Source organism: Dendrobates tinctorius, unplaced genomic scaffold (assembly GCF_039654945.1).
Source record: "Dendrobates tinctorius isolate UK_male_01 unplaced genomic scaffold, ASM3965494v1 ptg000030l, whole genome shotgun sequence".
NCBI classification, from domain to species: domain Eukaryota; kingdom Metazoa; phylum Chordata; class Amphibia; order Anura; family Dendrobatidae; genus Dendrobates; species Dendrobates tinctorius.
Window position 1 is genome coordinate 21,265,175 of NW_027361698.1, and position 18,345 is coordinate 21,283,519.

At 39.1% G+C, this 18,345-nt stretch overlaps 1 protein-coding gene across 3 annotated transcripts in view; it reads left to right on the top strand.

The window, feature by feature from the left end:
• The window catches only part of EGF (epidermal growth factor), a 221,387-nt gene that overhangs the window by 121,302 nt on the left and 81,740 nt on the right, over positions 1 to 18,345 (top strand). For 2 of the 3 annotated variants that reach the window (XM_073571963.1, XM_073571964.1), the window contains exons 11-13: positions 5,418 to 5,566; positions 9,043 to 9,147; positions 14,833 to 15,056. In XM_073571963.1, the coding sequence (XP_073428064.1) occupies positions 5,418 to 5,566; positions 9,043 to 9,147; positions 14,833 to 15,056 (478 nt within the window). The remainder of the gene's footprint in view (positions 1 to 5,417; positions 5,567 to 9,042; positions 9,148 to 14,832; positions 15,057 to 18,345) is intronic. The other variant, XM_073571965.1, reaches the window with a different exon arrangement.

Below are 18,345 nucleotides of genomic sequence, written 5' to 3' on the forward strand. Positions count from 1 at the left end.
TTAATCATGGTGTCCCACACATTATCATGGAATATTTTTTTAACTGCTTTATTTTGAGGTCTAACTGAAGAGACAGGATTAAAGACAAACCTTTCACATTTGCATTGACTTTGTTAGAAATACAGTTATTGTAAAATGTATCATATTGCTTTGTTTTATATTTATTTCATTTCTATTAAAAATGCAGAAGTGCCGACATCTGACATCATCTTTTTTCTTTAGTCCTGACATCATAAACTATACATAGTATACTGCACATAAATGTAATAAGCTTTATTTATTGTGAAAAAGATATATATACAGCACTGGTGAAAAGTTTGGACACACTTGTTAATGCAATAGTTTTCCATGTTCTAATTGAAATATGCCTATTGTAGATTCAGACTGAAGGCAGCAAAACCATAAAGGGACACATTTGGAAGCAAGGAGTTAAGAAACACGTGTGAAATCCACAAGAATTTGTGTTAGATCTTAGATTTCTCAAGGTATCCCCCTTTTAAGTCTTTTGATAGCCTTACTTAACCTTGGCATTCTCTCAAGCAGCTTCATCAGGTCATCACCTGGAATGGCTTGAAGGAGTTCCTAGTGGTGTTGGACCTATGTTGGCTGCTTTGCCTTCACTCTCTAGTCCAACTCATTCTAAATCATCTCAACTGGTTTGGGGATAGGTGATTGTGGGGTCCATGTCATTTAATGCAGCACTCTGTCCCTCTCCTTCTTGGTCATATAGCCCTTACGTACCCTGAGGTGTGTTTTGGGTCATTGTCCTGTTGCAACACAAATGATGACCCACCAAGTTCAAAGCAGATGGAATGGCATGTAGTAGCAGAATGCTGTCATAGTCATGCTGGGTAAGTGTGCCTTGGGTTTAGAATAAACTACCAACAGTGCCATCAACAAAGCACTTCCATGCTTCTCGGTAGACAATCCACATGTAGAAACCCTCCACTAACAACTTCTGTAACTATCTCACAAAAACATGATGTCTGGTACCAAGAATTTCAAATTTAAACTTAACAGATCACAGTACAGATTTACACTGATCTTATGTTGCTTGTGCCAAACAAATCTCTTCTTCTCTGTGTTCCACAGTAGTGGTTTCATTGCAGTAATTCTACAGTATAGACCTGATTCTCACAGTCTTTTCTGGGCAGTTGATGTTGAGATGAGATGTGTCTACTGCTTATAGGCTGTGCATCATTTATGTCATCTATTATCTGAGGTGATGTCATTTTGAACTTTGTGAGGCTGATAACGCTAAAGAACTTATCATCTGCAGCAAAAGTAATTATTGGTCTTTCCTGAGGCAGTTCTCATGACAGTCAGTTTCATCACAGCGATTGATGGTGAAGAATCAACAACAAGTGGGACACAATTGTGAAGTTGAACGAAATTTATTGATTATTTTAATGTTTTGTGGAAATTCAAAAACTGAAAAGTGGGGCATGCAATATTATTCTGCCCCTTTAACTTAATACTTTGTTGCACCACCTTTTGCTGTGATTACAGCTGCAAGTCCCTTGGGGTATGTCTCTATCAGTTTTGTACATCGAGAGACTGAAATTCTTGCCCATTCTTCCTTGACAAACAGCTCGAGCTCAGTGAGGTTTGATGGAGATAGTTTGTGAACAGCAATTTTCAGCTCTTTCCATAGATTCTCAATTGGATTCGGGTCTGGACTTTGACTTGGCCATTCTAACACCTGGATATGTTTGTTTGTGAACCATTCCAATGTAGATTTTGCTTTATGTTTGGGATCATTGTCTTGTTTGAAGACAAATCTCAGTCCCAGACTCAGGTCTTTTGCAGACTCCATCAGGTTTTCTTCAAGAATGGTCCTGTATTTGGCTCCATCCATCTTCCCTTCAATTTTAACCATCTTCCCTGTCCCTGCTGAGGAAAAGCAGGCCCAAACCATGATGCTGCCACCACCATGTTTGACAGAGGGGATGGTGTGTTCAGGGTGATGAGCTGTGTTGACTTTACGCCAAACATATCGATTGGCATTTTTGCCAAAAAGTATGATTTTGGTTTCATCTGACCAGAGCATCTTCTTCCACATGTTTGGTGTGTCTCCCAGGTGGCTTGTTGAAAACTTTAAACAACACTTTTTATGGATATCTTTGAGAAAAGGCTTTCTTCTTGCCACTCTTCCATAAAGGCCAGATTTGTGCAGTGTACGACTGATTGTTGTCCTATGGACAGACTGTCCCACCTCAGCTGTAGATCTCTGCAGTTCATCCAGAGTGATCATGGGCCCCTTGGCTGCATCTCTGATCAGTCTTCTCCTTGTTTGAGATGAAAGTTTAGAGGGACGGCCGGGTCTTGGTAGATTTGCAGTGGTAGGATACTCCTTCTATTTCAATATGATCGCTTGCACAGTGCTCCTTGGGATGTTTAAATTTTTGGAAATCATTTTGCATCCAAATCCAGCTTTAAACTTCTCCACAACAGTATCACGGACCTGCCTGTCGTGTTCCTTGGTTTTCATGATGCTCTCTGTGCTTCAAACAGAACCCTGAGACTATCACAGAGCAGGTGCATTTATACGGAGACTTCATTACATACAGGTGGATTATATATATCATCATTAGTCATTTAGGACAACAATGGATCATTCAGATATCCACAATGAACTTCTGGAGTGAGTTTCCTCCTCTGAAAGTAAAGGGGCAGAACAATATTGCACGCCCCACTTTTCAGTTTTTGAATTTCCGCAAAAATTTAAAATAACCAATAAATTTTGTTCAACTTCACAATTGTGTCCCACTTGTTGTTGATTCTTCACCAAAAATTTACATTTAGTATCTTTATGTTTGAAGCATGATATGTGGGAAAAGGTTGAAAAGTTCCAGGGGGCCGAATACTTTCGCAAGGCACTGTATATGGAACTGTGTACCATCACTTCCTCTGCAAAACACATCTGATGGTTGCAAACAGTTTCTGAATGTTAGAAATTCTGCAAATGTTCATTGACAATGCATGATTGTTCATTGGACACCATTCCAGGTGACTACCTGATGAAGCTGCTTGAGAGAATGCCAACAGTGTGCAAATCTGTAATCAGAGTTAAACAGGGGTACTTTGATGATTCTAAGGTTTAACACATATTTTGGTTTGTATCACATTTTTTTTTACTCCTTATTTCCATGTGTTCTTTTCTTGTTTTGCTCCCTTCAGGCTTAATCTACAATGTGCACATTCCAATAAGAACAAGGAAAACCATTGCATGAATAAATGTCTCCAAATTTTTGATGGGTGCTGTGTAGTTTTTTGTTTATGGTTGCAAGTATCATCTGTGCTAAATATAATGTTATACATCTACTGTCATGGCAAAAAGTTTTAAGACTAACACAGTTTTTGGTATTCACAAAATCTGCAACTTCATTTTATTCTAGATCTTTCTGTCAGATGTTTGTATGGTAACTGAAGTACAGTTATCAGCATTTCAGAAGTTTTTAAACTTTTATTGACAAATACAACTCACTATTTACAGTGTTGACCTCAATTTTTAAGATTTCTGCAATTCGCCTTGCTATGCTGGATATCAGCTTATTGGTTAAATCCTGACCAATGACAACCCATTCTTGCCTAATCAATGATTGGAGTTTCTACCAGTTTCAGCGTTTTTGTTTGTCCACTCACTTTTTAAGAATTGACCATTAGTTGTCAACTGGATTGAGATCTGAAGAATTATCTGGCCATGGACCCAACATTTCAATATTTCATCGAGGTAGTTAGTTATCACTTTTTTTTAATTGGATCATTTTTATTGAGAAGACAGCATATATAACATTGTTACCAATATACCATTGAATAATAACTTGTTTATAATTACAGATTAAGCCTTTATATTACTGTTACACATTTAAATGTATCAACAGCTTTCCATATATCCATCATAACTCAGTTTGATTGATTATATTTATAAATCAAAACAAAAACAAACACCCCTCTCCCTCCACCAATAAAACACCAGACCAAACTATATTCATAGTGCATTACATCCAATATACCCTAACTTGACTGACACACAATAGTTGCTTCTATTTACTATGTCCACTACCCCTATATCCAAAATCCAGGAATATTGTAGCCCTATTCCCTGGAACCACCATATCTTATCTCTCACCAGAGCTCAAGACAGTAGGCCCGTCGTATTTATCCATGGTCCCCTTATATTTTCAAATTTTGTTATGGCTTTTCTTTTTCTATAAACCCCCTTTTCCATCCAAATGTTATCATTTATCCTGTTAATTAGTACACTGACCGATGGAGGATGGACATCCAACCAAGGTGAATCAATTAGTTTGACAGCCTGGTATAATGTAACGATAGCCCAATGGCCAGCGGAGATCCAAAGTCCGTTGACTCTCCCAGATATCCCAGCACACACACCTTTGGATCTGCCTGAAGTTGTACTCCACACGCCCTTTATCATAGAGCTAACGTGCTTTTCATATATGAGCCTAGTTTACTGCATTCCCAGAACATGTGCATTAAATGTGCATCCTCTGCTCCACGTCTAGGACAGTATGCATCTGAACGAACCCCTATCTTAAAAAGGAAGCTCAGTATTCTATACACACTGTGTATGAGATATATCTGCGAGAGTCACTGAGACTCACACGGGGACTATCTGGGAACCTGCTCCAATACCTCTTTCCATTGTTTTACTGTGATCTGTCCCACATCTGATTCTCATTTTAACCTTGCTGTCCAAGTATGGCCATCGGCAGGAGACTGCAACATCTGCTGATATATTCTAGAGATTAGACCAGTGATCACTTTTACCTTGTGACATGGTCTCCAACATGCAGAAAAAAGAATTTATCATCTCCAAATCGCTTCTGGATTGTTGGGAGAAGTTGCTCTTGGAGGATGTTCTTTTGTAAAATTGTGAGTGAGCCAACACCCTTGGATGAAAAGAAACCCCCCCACACATGAATGGACTCAGGATACTTTACTGTTGGCCTGACACAGGACTCCTGATAATGCTAACCTTTTCTTCTTCAGACAATCATTCTTACAGATGTCCCAAATAGTCTGAAGGGGATTTCATTAAAGAAAATCAATTTACCTTAGTCCTCAATTGTCCAATAGCAAAATAAGTGGAAAATGTTTTTTTTTGTGATTACATTAATATTCATGTCAAGGAATGACTCATCTCCATAAATCATCTGATCATTCTTCACAACAACATAGAGTTAATGCAGATTGACAATATAAAATATGAAGCAGCAAACTTTGTAAAAAACTATATTTGTGTCATTCTAAAGACTTTTGACCATGATTATATATGCCTGTATATTAAAATAGTAATATGGAAAATTCTAGTAATTCCATATATACAGTGAGATGTGAATCTCCAGCATGTAGTGAATACATCTTATGTATCTGCACAATTTTATTCTTAGATTTACTTTGCACACACAGCTCTGAAGTGCATAGAAAGTGCAAAGATGGACGGCACTGGTCGCGAATTGGTGATTTTCGATGCTGTGGACACACCCGAGGGTCTTGCCATTGATGCCATCAACAGAAAACTTTACTGGACAGACAGAGGGTAAATATGTTTTATCAGTCAAGATTAGTAATTGCAGTTATCATTGCATGAGTATTCTTCTACAGTGTGCCCCAGTAGCTGAATTCATTAATCATTTAAAGAGTACCTTCACCCAAAAATTGTCGCATCGCTCCAAAGTAGCTCAAATATACGGTAGCAAGTATGTAAAATCATTCTCTGTAAAGTGCAGCTGTTTTTCCAGATCTAGCTATATGTAGTTCTTCATCGCCAGCCATGGTCCTCCAGTCTTCTTCTGCTTACATCATCTTGGTTTTTCCTACCGCTTAGCCTTATCACATGTATTACTATCATGTTTCCATTTCTTTTCCATCTTCCATTTCCTGTTTTAGACATCTATCATTTTAAAAAATAATAAAAGGCCAAATTGTTTTCTATGTTAATAATTGCAATTGATCCATAATACATGGATGCCATATGGATGGTGTTCGTATGACATCTGCCTTTGTACTCATCCATTTTGATTGTGCAAGTATAATCTCAAAAATGGATGAGATTAGTGCACGCTGCAATATTCTACATGCGGACCATTGGTCCATATGGAGAAACTCTTAAGTGAACGACTCCATTGACTTGCAATGGTCCTTGAACTGTCCATATACTACCCATTCCAATTATGGATGGAACATAGACATATGCAAGGAGTTTGCCGATCACTGAGTGGGCACTCTCTGGGTTACATGGGGGATGCGGAATTACAGAGTAGCAGGTCAAAGAGGCAGCTAACTGGGTGACAGTTATAAGGAGAAGTAGAAAGAAGAATGACAGGGAGGCTAATTTTTACCTGTCATACCGTGAAAAGTTTCCCAAGTTGGCAGATGGGGGGAATATCAGGGCTGGAGTAGCAATACTGCAGCAGCACATATCCTTTGAAAGCCAGGGGAGTATCTTCTCCATTAAAGAGGTGAAAAGGAGCGCAGGCCAAACAGGTGCATGCAATAAGGTATTCTATTAAATGGGTTGTCAAGAATGAAATGAAAAGTCTGCAGTCACTCTGTATCACTCTATGTGTGTTGTGCACATGGAAAATAATTCCCTTGTATTCCCCACTAGTTGGTGGTCACATAATTACATGTATGTAATTTTCATACTTGCAGTTGCGTGGCAACTAGACTCGGCAAGCTTCTATCAATTTTTTTCTCATACTTAATATGCTAAGGATGTAACTAAATGATACCTCCTTAACCACGTAAGAAATGTGGTGCCTCCCCAAATCTAAACTAAAGTAGACATATTGGGTCTGAATGGCATACTCTCCTGAGTCCTGTAGGAATTAAGTGCTATGATAAAAAGATGATTTATTTCCAATATTTAATGATTCTGTGATCATATCATCTATTGCAGAGGACTGGCACATAGCAAGCATTGTGTCAGTATTCAAAAAAACTCAGACTGGACACTATAGGTCAATAAGTTTGTTTTGTTATGGAAAAATCATTAAGGCAATTCTAAGAGATGCTATGCTGTAATAACCTCATAACTCAGCAACAACAGTGGTTTATGAAAGATCGATCCTGTTAAACATATCTTATCAGCTCCTATGAGAAGGTGACTTCCAAACTGGACTATTATAAGGCCGTGGATGTGGTCTATATTGACTTTTCAAAGGCACTTGATAGGGTGCCACATAAAAGGTTGGTATATAAAATGAGAAGAATGGAAATAGAGAAAAATGTGTGTAATTAGGAAAATAAATTACAGTGATAGGAAACAGAGAATAGTTATTAAAAAGGATTTCTGGGACTTTAGAAAAAAATGCATGTAGTTGTTAACAGTGGCAACTACCTGTCTGTTGCATCCTGTGCAGGTCATTGACCGCTCCTCACAGAGACTCAGCTACTCCCTATCAACAGAGCAGCAGTTTCCCTTTCTGTTGATAGGGTGGGGCTAGTGGTGTCATGCTGATTGAAAGCTAGCATCTGCTGTCTAATTGGGGGAACCAGCTGTCAATCAGCATGACACCAGTACTTTTACCATGTCAATAGGTAGATAAACTGCTCTTTTGACAGGGAGTAGCTGAATCTCTGGCAGGAGTGGTCAATAACTGGCACCGGGTACAACAGGCAGGTCGTTGGCTCTCTTAGCAACTACATGCCTTTTTATTTTTAAGTCACGGATATCCGCTTCAATGGAACACACATTGATTGTGTCACAGTTAATAGTGGGTTAGCATAAGGGTCAGTATTGGGCCCTCATCTTTTTACTATCCTTATTAGTATCCTTGAAGAAGGCCTACACAGTAAAATTTCAGATTTGCAAATAATACTAAGCTCTTTGATGTAATCACCACAGTGGAGGATAATTTAATATTATAGAGGGATTTAGGTAAACTGGAGACATGGTTCAAAAATGGCAATTGTAGTTTAACATAAAGAAATGTAGGGTCATGTAATTGGACTGAGGAAGCAAAATGTACAATTATATACTGTACTAACTAGAAAATCACTGGGTAAAACAGCCACTGAAAAAAACTTAAGTGCACTGGTGGACATCAAACTATCAGTGCTAGGCAGCTGCTGCCAAAGGCAAATATAATTATGGGATGCATTAAAACAGGCATAGATGCTCATGATAAAAGTATAGTATTGCCTCTATTCAAGTCACTAGTGCAACCACACTTAGAATACTGTGTGTAATTTAGGTTCCAGTGTATATAAAGGACATAGCTTAACTGAAGCAGGCACAGAGAAGAGTAACCAAGGCTATAAAGGTAATGAGTTGACTGCAATACCAAGACAGGCTCTGAACTTAGGTTTATTCAGTTTGGAGAAACATAGACTTTGAGGCAATTATCTCAATGCACAAATATATAAATGGTTAGTGCAGAGGTAATTGTAATGATCTTTTTTCTCCATGACCTGCAATGATGGACATCTGCTACATCTAGAGGAAAGAAGGTTTAATCCTCATTACAGACAGAGATTCTCTATTATGCATGCAGTGAGACTATGGAACTCTTTGCCATAAAATGTTTTAATGTCTGATTCACTAAACAGGTTCAAGGATGCCTAGACGCCATTCTAGATTAAAATAATATTACAGGTTATAGGTACTACATTCACTGATGGGACATTGATCCAAGGACCTAGTCTGATTCCCGTATGGAGTCGGGAAGGAATTTTCTTCATAATATAGAGCAATTAGCATCTGCCTCATGGGGTTTTTGCCTTCCTCTGGATCAACATGATCGGTCATAGGTCGCACTTGATGGACTTCTATCTTTTTTGAATCTTAGAAAATGAAACTATGTACAAAATTTGTTCCTCTAAATGAGGCCTGATTTGTCCTTTGGTGACTCTTTTAACTTTGGAATAAATCTCCTTTTTGGTGGAGTTACTCTTTAACTTTCCTTTGCCATGGTATTGTATTAGAAGAATAGTAATTTCCTATACATTATAAAAGACTGTTTCCATACTCATGACTTGTTTTTAGCATTTTTTTTTTACTTTATCAAATAGAAAATCTTGCATAGAAACCAGTGATCTAACTGGAAGGCACAGGAAAATAATTGTGGAGGAAATTGTGCAACAGCCAATAGGAATTTGTGTTCATCCAACTGTTGGGTAAGAAACTTTTATTAATAATGTTGTTTATACTTAATGAAAAATAATAGAAACATCTTTAATTTAAAGGGGTATTATCATGTTATTAAATTGTGTTAATTAGTTAGACAGCATGAAAATAAACATGTTTGCAATTGACTTGCTTTTTCTGTCTGCTATCATTTCTCTTCATTCTTTTATCTTACATACAGTGGCTTGTGAAAGTATTTGCCCTCTTGACTTTTTACCTATCTTGCTACATTACAACCTGCATTTAAATATTGTCTGTGATGCATCAGCATTAAATAGTCTAAGTTGGGAAAGTGAAGTGAGAAAAATATAGGCATACATTACATTTATGGGATCAAATAACTAAAAATTGTCATGTGCATATGTGTTCACCCCTTTTGCGATGAAGCCCCTAAAATATTCTGATGTAAGCAATTGCATTCATAAGTCACATGCTTAGTGAAAGTAAGGCTACCTGTGTGCAAACTAAGTGTCTCATGGTCTATTAGGGTATGTTTCCACAGTCCGGATTACATCAGGATTAGCTGCGGATTGAACGCTGCGTACAGCCGCAGCGTTTAATCCACAGCGTCCAGATGTTACAACATAGCGGAGGGGATTTTAAGAAATCCCGTCTCCACTATGCGTACTAAAACGCGGGTGACACACCCACGAATCTGGACATGTGGCGCGTCTTTATAGAACGCAGCATGTCTGTTTATCTTGCGGAGATGCTCCGTCTCTGCAAGATAAATAATACAGTCTATGGATATGATGCGGTGATTCCGCATGTGTTCAATGAACACTTGCGGAATCACCACGGCGCGTAGAAAGGGGGGCATTGCTTTGGGTGAAGCGGGCTTTCCGCTGCGTCCAAAGCGCTGGGAATCCGGACCATGGAAGCATACCCATAGAGTGGGTACACTCCTTTTCTGAAAGGCTACAGAGGCTGCAACACCAATAAGCAAGAAGCACCACTAACCAAACAACACCATGAAGACCAAGGAGATCTCCAAACAAGTCATTGACAAATTTGCTGAGAAAAACAAGTCAGGGTTGAGTTATAAAAAATATCCCAATCTCTGTTAATTCCCCGCAGCACCATCAAATCCATTACCATGAAATGGAAAGAACATGGTACCAAAACAATCCTGCCAAGACAAGGCCGCCCACTAAGATTCTCAGCCTGGGCAAGGAGAATATTATTCAGAGAGGCAGTACAGAGATCAAAGGTAACCCTGAAGGAACTGCAGAGTTCCCAAGTAGAGACTGGAGTATCTGTCCTTATGAGCACAAGAGTGGGCAGAAAAAGCTTTTACTTATGCACAAATATTGTAGGGCTCATTTTGAGTTTGCCAAAAGACATGTGGGTGATGTATGAAGGAAGGTGCTGTGGTCAGATGAGACCAAAATTGGACTTTTACCCATCAATGTAAATGCTATGTCTGGCATCAAACCAACAAAACTCATCACCCCAAGTACACCATCCCCTTAGTGAAACATGGTGGTGGCAGCATCATGCTGTGGAGATGTTTTTTTGGTGGCAGGAACAGAGAAAACTGTCCCAGTTGAGAGGAAAAGGATGGTACAAAATAGAGTGATATTCTTGAGCAAAACCTGTTTCAGTTTGTCAGTGATTTGAGACTGGGATGGAGGTTCACCTTCCAACAAGACAATGACCTAAAGCATATTGCTAAAGCAACACTCGAGTGGTTTAAGGGGAAACGTGTAAATATTTTGGAGGGAGTTAGTCAAAGCCCAGACCTTAATCCAATTGAGAATTTGTGGTCAGAACTGAAAATTGCTGTTAACTAGAGGAAACCATCTAACTTGAAGGAGCTGGAGCAGTTTTGTCTTGAGTTTTGCCAAAATCCCAGTGGCAAGATGTGGAAAGCTCATAGAGACTTACCCAAAGCGACTTGCAGCTGTAATTGCTGCAAAAGGAGGCTCTACAAAGTACTGACTTTAGGGGGTGAATAGTTGTGCACACTAAAGTTCTCAGTTATTTTGTCCTATTTGTTGTTTTCTTCACAATAAAAAGATTTTGGCGGCACGGTGGCTCAGTGGTTAGCACTGCAGCCTTGAAGTGCTGGGGTCCTGGGGTCAAATCCCACCAAGGACAACATCTGCAATGAGTTTGTATGATCTCGCCGTGTTTGCGTGGGTTTCCTCCGGGTACTCTGGTTTCCAGCCACATTCCAAAAACATACTGATAGGGAATTTAGATTGTGAGCCCCATCGGGGACAGTGCCAATAATGTCTGTAAAGTGCTGTGGAATTAATGGCGCTATATAAATGAGTAAAATAAATAATTAAATTAAACCAAATGTTCACAGTTGTAGGCATGTTCCTTACATGAACTAATACAAACCCTAAAAAATAACAGTGAAATTCCAGGTTCCAGGTAGGTGAGATACCAAACATGAAAAATGGCAAAGGAGGATGAATACTTTTTCAAGCCACTGTAGTATACTGCTTGTTTCAAAGGTGCTTGTCCACCAGAATCTGGTCTTGTGTGCGCAGTGGTTGCATTCGAGAAGAAGAGTTAACTCCTGATATGGGCAACACTGTGGTTCAGTGGTTAGCACTGCAGCCTTGCAGCGCTGGGTCCTGGGTTCAAATCCCACCAAAGACAACATCTGCAAGGAGTTTGTATATTCTCCCCGTGTTTGCGCGGGTTTCCTTTTACTCTGGTTTCCTCCCACACTCCAAAGACATAGGGAATGTAGGTTGTGAGCCCCAATGGGGACAGTGATGATAATGTCTGTAAAGTGCTGTGGAATTAATGGCGATATATATGTGAGTAAAAAATCATCCTAATTAGTTCTCCATAGCCCTATGATCACTATACAGCAGTTAGCAGCTCACACCCCTCACAAGATTGTCTTAACAGTTTTGCAGAATTTCAATCCCCCCCATTCTTAGCATAGTCAGTTTCAAGTGCAGGATCATGCCGCTGCAATGCAGGTAAGTGCAGGCTCCACAAGATGGCAGTAGAGTGGAACTGCACCTAAACAGAGCTGACCAGCAGTGCAGCAGCAAGACTACCACAGGTGGCAGTAGAATAGTCAAACAAGCCAGGTCAAATCCTAGACTGTAGCTCAGTACCAAAGGAATAAGCAAACTCACAGTCAGAGACAAGCTAGGGAATCAGTAATGGTAGGAAGCGGATAAGACAAGAGACAAAAGAGAGAAGCAGGTCAGGATACAAGCCAAGTCAAAACCAGGGAGTCATCACACTAAAGGGAAACACTGAGTCAGGACGGGAACAGGGGAAAACAGAGACACGGGATCAGATCGGAAGCATAAGCAGGACCAATCAGAGCAATCAGAGTCAGCTACAGCAGCCTTAGGCTAAAACTATAACTGACATTGCCTGCAGGAAGCAACGGTGATAAATAACAACCCTGAACCCAGACTGAGGCTGAGAAAGGTTAACTCCTGCATGTCCAGACCGGGAAAAAGGAAAAATAGGACTCGAACCCCGGTCTGGATCATGACACGCAGTTCTTCTAATCAGGGATCTTAATGTCCTGTTAAAGTCTTTGTTATCTCTGTAATACTCAGAAAAAGCACTGACAGAACATTAATATGTTGTAGTAGGACAGAGCCCCTGATAAGAATTGTCAAATAGGAGGACTCACCACCTTAGCCACCAGAAAATAAGGCTTTGAGCTGCTCAGAAAAGAACTTGAGATTACCTCTTTAATAGAATTTTTTTTTCATGTTTTCATATTTGTTTGGGGTGTTTAATGAATACAATGCAAAGTATGAACGCCCATTCAGCTGGTGACACAAGCAGAACTAAGTTGTAGAGCTGAGCTTTATATTAAATATCTTTAAAAGTTAATAGCCTCCTTACACAATTTGCACAGATAATAAAAATATGTAATGGTGGAGGGCAGAAAATTCTCATTCTCGGTATGCTTAAGCAGCAGGGAATGTAACCAAAATTTCTATTTCAATAGTTGAAGTTCATTTTCTGTCTTAGTGCTTAATCTGTCTTATGTATATTACATCCAAATAGAAATTCAAGACTTTTTGGCTTTTAGGTCTTGCAACCTAAACAAACACGAGACCACACAGCTGGAGATGTACGGTAATCCAAATAAAACAAAACAAGTAAAACAATCCAGTAAAACCAAAAGAAGAATTGATGGATAGAGTAGACTTTTGGCAAAGAGAGTGAAGGAGTGGGGTGGGGTAGGCCAAGAAAGAAAAAGAAAAAGGGGGACAAGGGTATGGGAAAGAGTGCAAGCAGGCTGTACACAAAGAGTTCCAAATATAGCAGAATTTTTACTCCTGGCCTAGCCCTTGCTGGACTAACCAAATACTGAACCACAGGGCGCTAGTAAGTGGATAGGAGATATCACAGAATAGTAGCATGAATGGAGTAGAAGATATAGGCAGAGTATAATCGGTAATTTTTTTGTTTAACCCCTTCATGACCCAGCCTATTTTGACCTTAATGACCTGGCCATTTTTTGCAATTCTGACCAGTGTCCCTTTATGAGATAATAACTCAGGAACACTTCAATGCATGCTAGCGATTCTGAGATTGTTTTTTCATGACATATTGGGCTTCATGTTAGTGGTAAATTTAGGTCGATAATTTTTGTGTTTATTTGTGAAAAATAACGGAATTTTGCGAAAATTTTGAAAATTTTGCAATTTTCAAATTTTGAATTTTTATTCTGTTAAACCAGAGAGTTATGTGACACAAAATAGTTAATAAATAACATTTCCCACATGTCTACTTTACATCAGCACAATTTTGGAAACAAAATTTTTTTGTTGGGAAGTTATCAGGGTTAAAAGTTGACCAGTGATTTCTCATTTTTACAACAAAATTTACAAAACCACTTTTTTAGGGACCACCTCACTTTGAGGGGTCTATATGGCTGAAAATACCCCAATTGATACCATTCTAAAAACTGCACTCCTCAAGCTACTCAAAACTACATTCATTAAGATTATTAACCCTTCAGATGCTTCACAGGAACTAAAGCAACGTGGAAGGAAAAAATGGACATTTTAATTTTTCCAACAAAAATTTTCTTTTAGCACCAATTTTTTCATTTTCACATGGGCAACAGGATAAAATGGATCCTAAAATTTGTTGGGCAATTACTCCTGAGTACACCGATACCTCATATGTGGTCATAAATCACTGTTTCGGCACACGGCAGGGCCCGGAAGGGAAGGAGTGCCATTTGACTTTCTGAAAGGAAAATTAGCTCCAATCATTAGCGGACACCATTTCGTGTTTGGAGAGCCCCTGTGTGCCTAAACATTGGAGCTCCCCCACAAGTGACCCCATTTTGGAAACTAGACCCCAAGGAGCATATCTAGATGTGTGGTGAACACTTTGAACCCCTAAATCTAGATAAATAAATAAATCTAGAAATTTTATTAGAAAATAATTAAAGTGTCTTTCCCAGTGCTCATCAGTGGTGGGAGGATTATCTTAGTATTTATACATCTTATGGCTAATTTAGCCACTGTATGGCTCATGCACACTGCTGTATTATGGATCCCTGTTTTGAAATTTTTGGGCCCATACTATGTCCCAGATTTCATATAGAGTTTGCATAGTTCATTACTATTACATGAGTTAAGTAATCTCTTAGCATTAATGCTGGGATTTCTCAAATTGCTTTAAATGACTGCACTGATTTATGATTTCTTTCTTTTAAGGAGATTATTTTGGACAGATATTGGGCCCAATCCCCATATTGGAAGCTCCAGTCTAGATGGTCATGAAAAGATGGTTTTGATCAACACCAATTTACTATGGCCTAGTGGAATTACTGTGGATACCCTCACAAATAAGCTGTATTGGTGCGATACCAAGAGATCAGTTGTTGAATCTTCTGATTTGGATGGATCAAACCGACTCATCCTTTCCCAGAATGATGTAGGTGAGGTTTTTGGGGTAATATTCTTTTGTGTGATTAAATTCTTTACCTTTTGATTCATCTACATGGACACTATACCACATTACAGGATAAATTGAATAAATATGAATTACCTCTAGATATTATCAAATTGTTTACGTTATACAATGTTATGACTTTCCTTTACCCTCATTTCCAGATCAGATGGTTAATAGTATATATTTGTTGCAAGTTTCTGCCTTTATCTGGTCATTCAGTGTAGGCTCATGGATTTGGATTTGAGAATCTACACTGAATCTTATGTTGGATACAGAATCTAAAACTAATTTAATATGGAGAACCTGTGTTGAGGCCAATGGCAACAAAGTTCCATATTTTGTGCAATGCTCAATTATAAATTTAGACAATTGCTATTTATGCAATTCTCTCCTATATGTAGGTTCCCTAAAGGTTAGACAATATTTTTACTTAAATTTTTTTAAAAATGTTATTTAAAATATTTCAAACGGCGCTGTGGAGGAAATAAGGTGCACAAACAGGAGGGAACAAAAGAGGGGGATATAATTAGATAAAATTTCTGAAATCCAGTGATCAAATAACTAAATCAAATTGACAAATAAGCATCATTGCATAGCAAGAATGTCCACTGACACTAATGTCAGAGTGTGCTGCTGTCCTGCATGGGGGAAAGAGGAAGAGATATAGTTGTGATGGACGGTAACCTGGGCACCAGGTCACTTTATAGAATAAATAGGAAATAAATAGAACAATAACTGTCGAAGGAATCCATGCACCAGATGGTCAATCTGCACTGCACAAAATTAAATGAGAAATATTGCTGAGAGTAATCAGCAGGAGTAAAGAGGTTCCTCTACCTACTAAAGATGAACATCATGGTTCTGTGTGGTCTTCGAAAGGTCTTGAATTCCTCCAGGAGAAGTGGAGATGAGTAACTTGGCTGAGTGCATTTGCTGTCGAGTACGTGTAGATTGATCTTGGTGCTGCAGTGCAGCCCCTGCCGGTAGCGTGTGCTGAGAAGAGATTACTGTCGGTTAACCTCAGCGACAAGGGATTTGCTGTTCATGGTGAGTGGTGAGTGACGTCACTACAGTCAAAGACCAAGTCGAGAGAATAAAATCCAACGCGTTTCAAAAGCTGTGGCTTTCTTCATCAAGGATGGCTCAGCCTGCATCAACTAAGCTTATATAGCGGCAGGATCAGATACGTGATTTGCATCCATTTATTATATACCTGTCAGCTTCAGTACACACGCTGTTTAGATACAGTCCAGCCGGTTATTGTGCGCTCAGTGTAGTTTTATAAATCACTTAATAATTTAAGATAGTAGCAAACTGAATTCTTAAACAATGTCTCATTGTATTTCATTTGCATGGATATAAATTTAGCGAGGTTTTATACTAGAAGCCAACTAGTTGTATAGGGCCATCTCAATAACTAATGAGGATTGATTGGTATGACATTTATAACTTCATGCATGTAGTGCTATTTATTGGCATCCAATTAATTATTGTATTATTTATTTGGTTATTTTATTATTTTTCACTTTTTTATTTTATTTCTGGAATCCAAATAATTTGACTTCACTGTTCAGGCCATTTGGTCGTAAAGTGATGAGGCCAAAAATCCATTCTATTTCTTTACATGGGGCATCTTTTTGACAAAATTCCCGCTCCTCCAATCTTTTTTCACTGTTTGAATGCCCCGTATTTGAGTTTCTGAAATGATGCCCTCATGCTTTTCTGCATAATGTTTGGACAAAGGATGGCCATCAAACTTGTTTAGAATATGTCTGATACGTTCCCCTATTCTTTTGGAGAGTGGTCTTTTAGTGCGTCCTACGTATTTTTTTTATTGCAGGGATATTCTATGCAATATATCACACCCTTGGTCTAGCAAGTAATAAAGTCCTGGGTGATAAATGTGTAATTTCCATTTTTAAATTAATTTCTTCTCCTGAGGGATAATGTGCAACACATTTTAATTTTTTTGCGTGGTGTGAACCCCCTAATTTTCGTGTAAGACATTATAAGCCCATTCTTTAGTGTTGCTCCATGTATAGTAGGGGATACAAGATTTCCAATATTTTGTGCTTTTCTAAAAATAAAATGAGGCTAGTCTGGTAGTAATTCTCTTTGTGCATCTTATTTCCTCCCACAGCACCATTTCAAATATTTTAAATAACTTATAACCTATATCCCTAGGCAACAGGTGGTGGTTGCCAACAAGCTAGGAAGCTGGGCGGTTAGAATCAAGCGCCAGTGCATTATTCTTTATAGAATTTTAAATGGTTTGTCTCAGAGCAAGCAATGATGACCTATAGCAAGGGTAATCTATCAAGGTCAGATCACTGATGGTACAATTTGTTTGACACCTTCTGATCGCTTTAGCAAAGGTGGCGGTGTAAGTGGGTCACAGTAACCGTCTTAAACTCCCGAGCATGTCCCCAGTTTGAAGTATAAATATTGTTTATGTATAAAGGTGTTGTAATATATGTATCATTCAGGGAAAGTGTACTATTAGTGTTAGGCCACTAGATGTAGATAGGGAGCATAATGTAGTCTTGATAAGAGTGTAAATAGTTAACTGTAGGAGGGGTCACTGGAAGTAGAGGAAGGGAGCTTCCTGAATAGAGGGAGAAGGGCGAGGATGCCCATAGGACTCGGGCAGGCTAATAGCCCAGGCAACTTAGATACCATGTAACGTTGTGTTCAAGCCAGAGCCCAGACATCCAGAGTATGTGTTACAGTATAGTCACAGCTGCAGAAGCTACAAGTGTGTGAGCTACAGGAGAAGACACAGCAGGACAGGCGGGTGGATCGCTTACCATGTGGCAGGTCATCGCATGGGCTGATGCCCTCAGATCTGGGGCGAAACGGCTGAAGGAACACCTGGTGGCAGTGAGTTTGAACAGGGAGGATGCCGAGGAAGCATACAATATGGTACAACCCGATCTTGAGCCGTGTGACAGGGAGAGAAGTGAAGGGAAAGCTGGAGTGATGTATAATGTGGAACCGGCTGTTAGATGCTGTATTGAACCTGGATGTGCTGCGAAGACAAGAGAGTAAAGTTTTGCATTTTGAGTTACAACTGGACTGTGTCTCTGTTATTTCACATGACCAAAAGTGACCTTAGGGAGCAAAGGAAGAACCCTGACAGCACAGAGAACAGAGAGGCAAGTAAGCTGAAAGTGAAACGTGATTTTTACGTAAAGGGAGGTCAGGGCTTGCAAAGCCCGATAAGCTCAGCCACGACTACTGCCCTGCCCGTACTTTACAGAAGCTTCCCTAGGAAA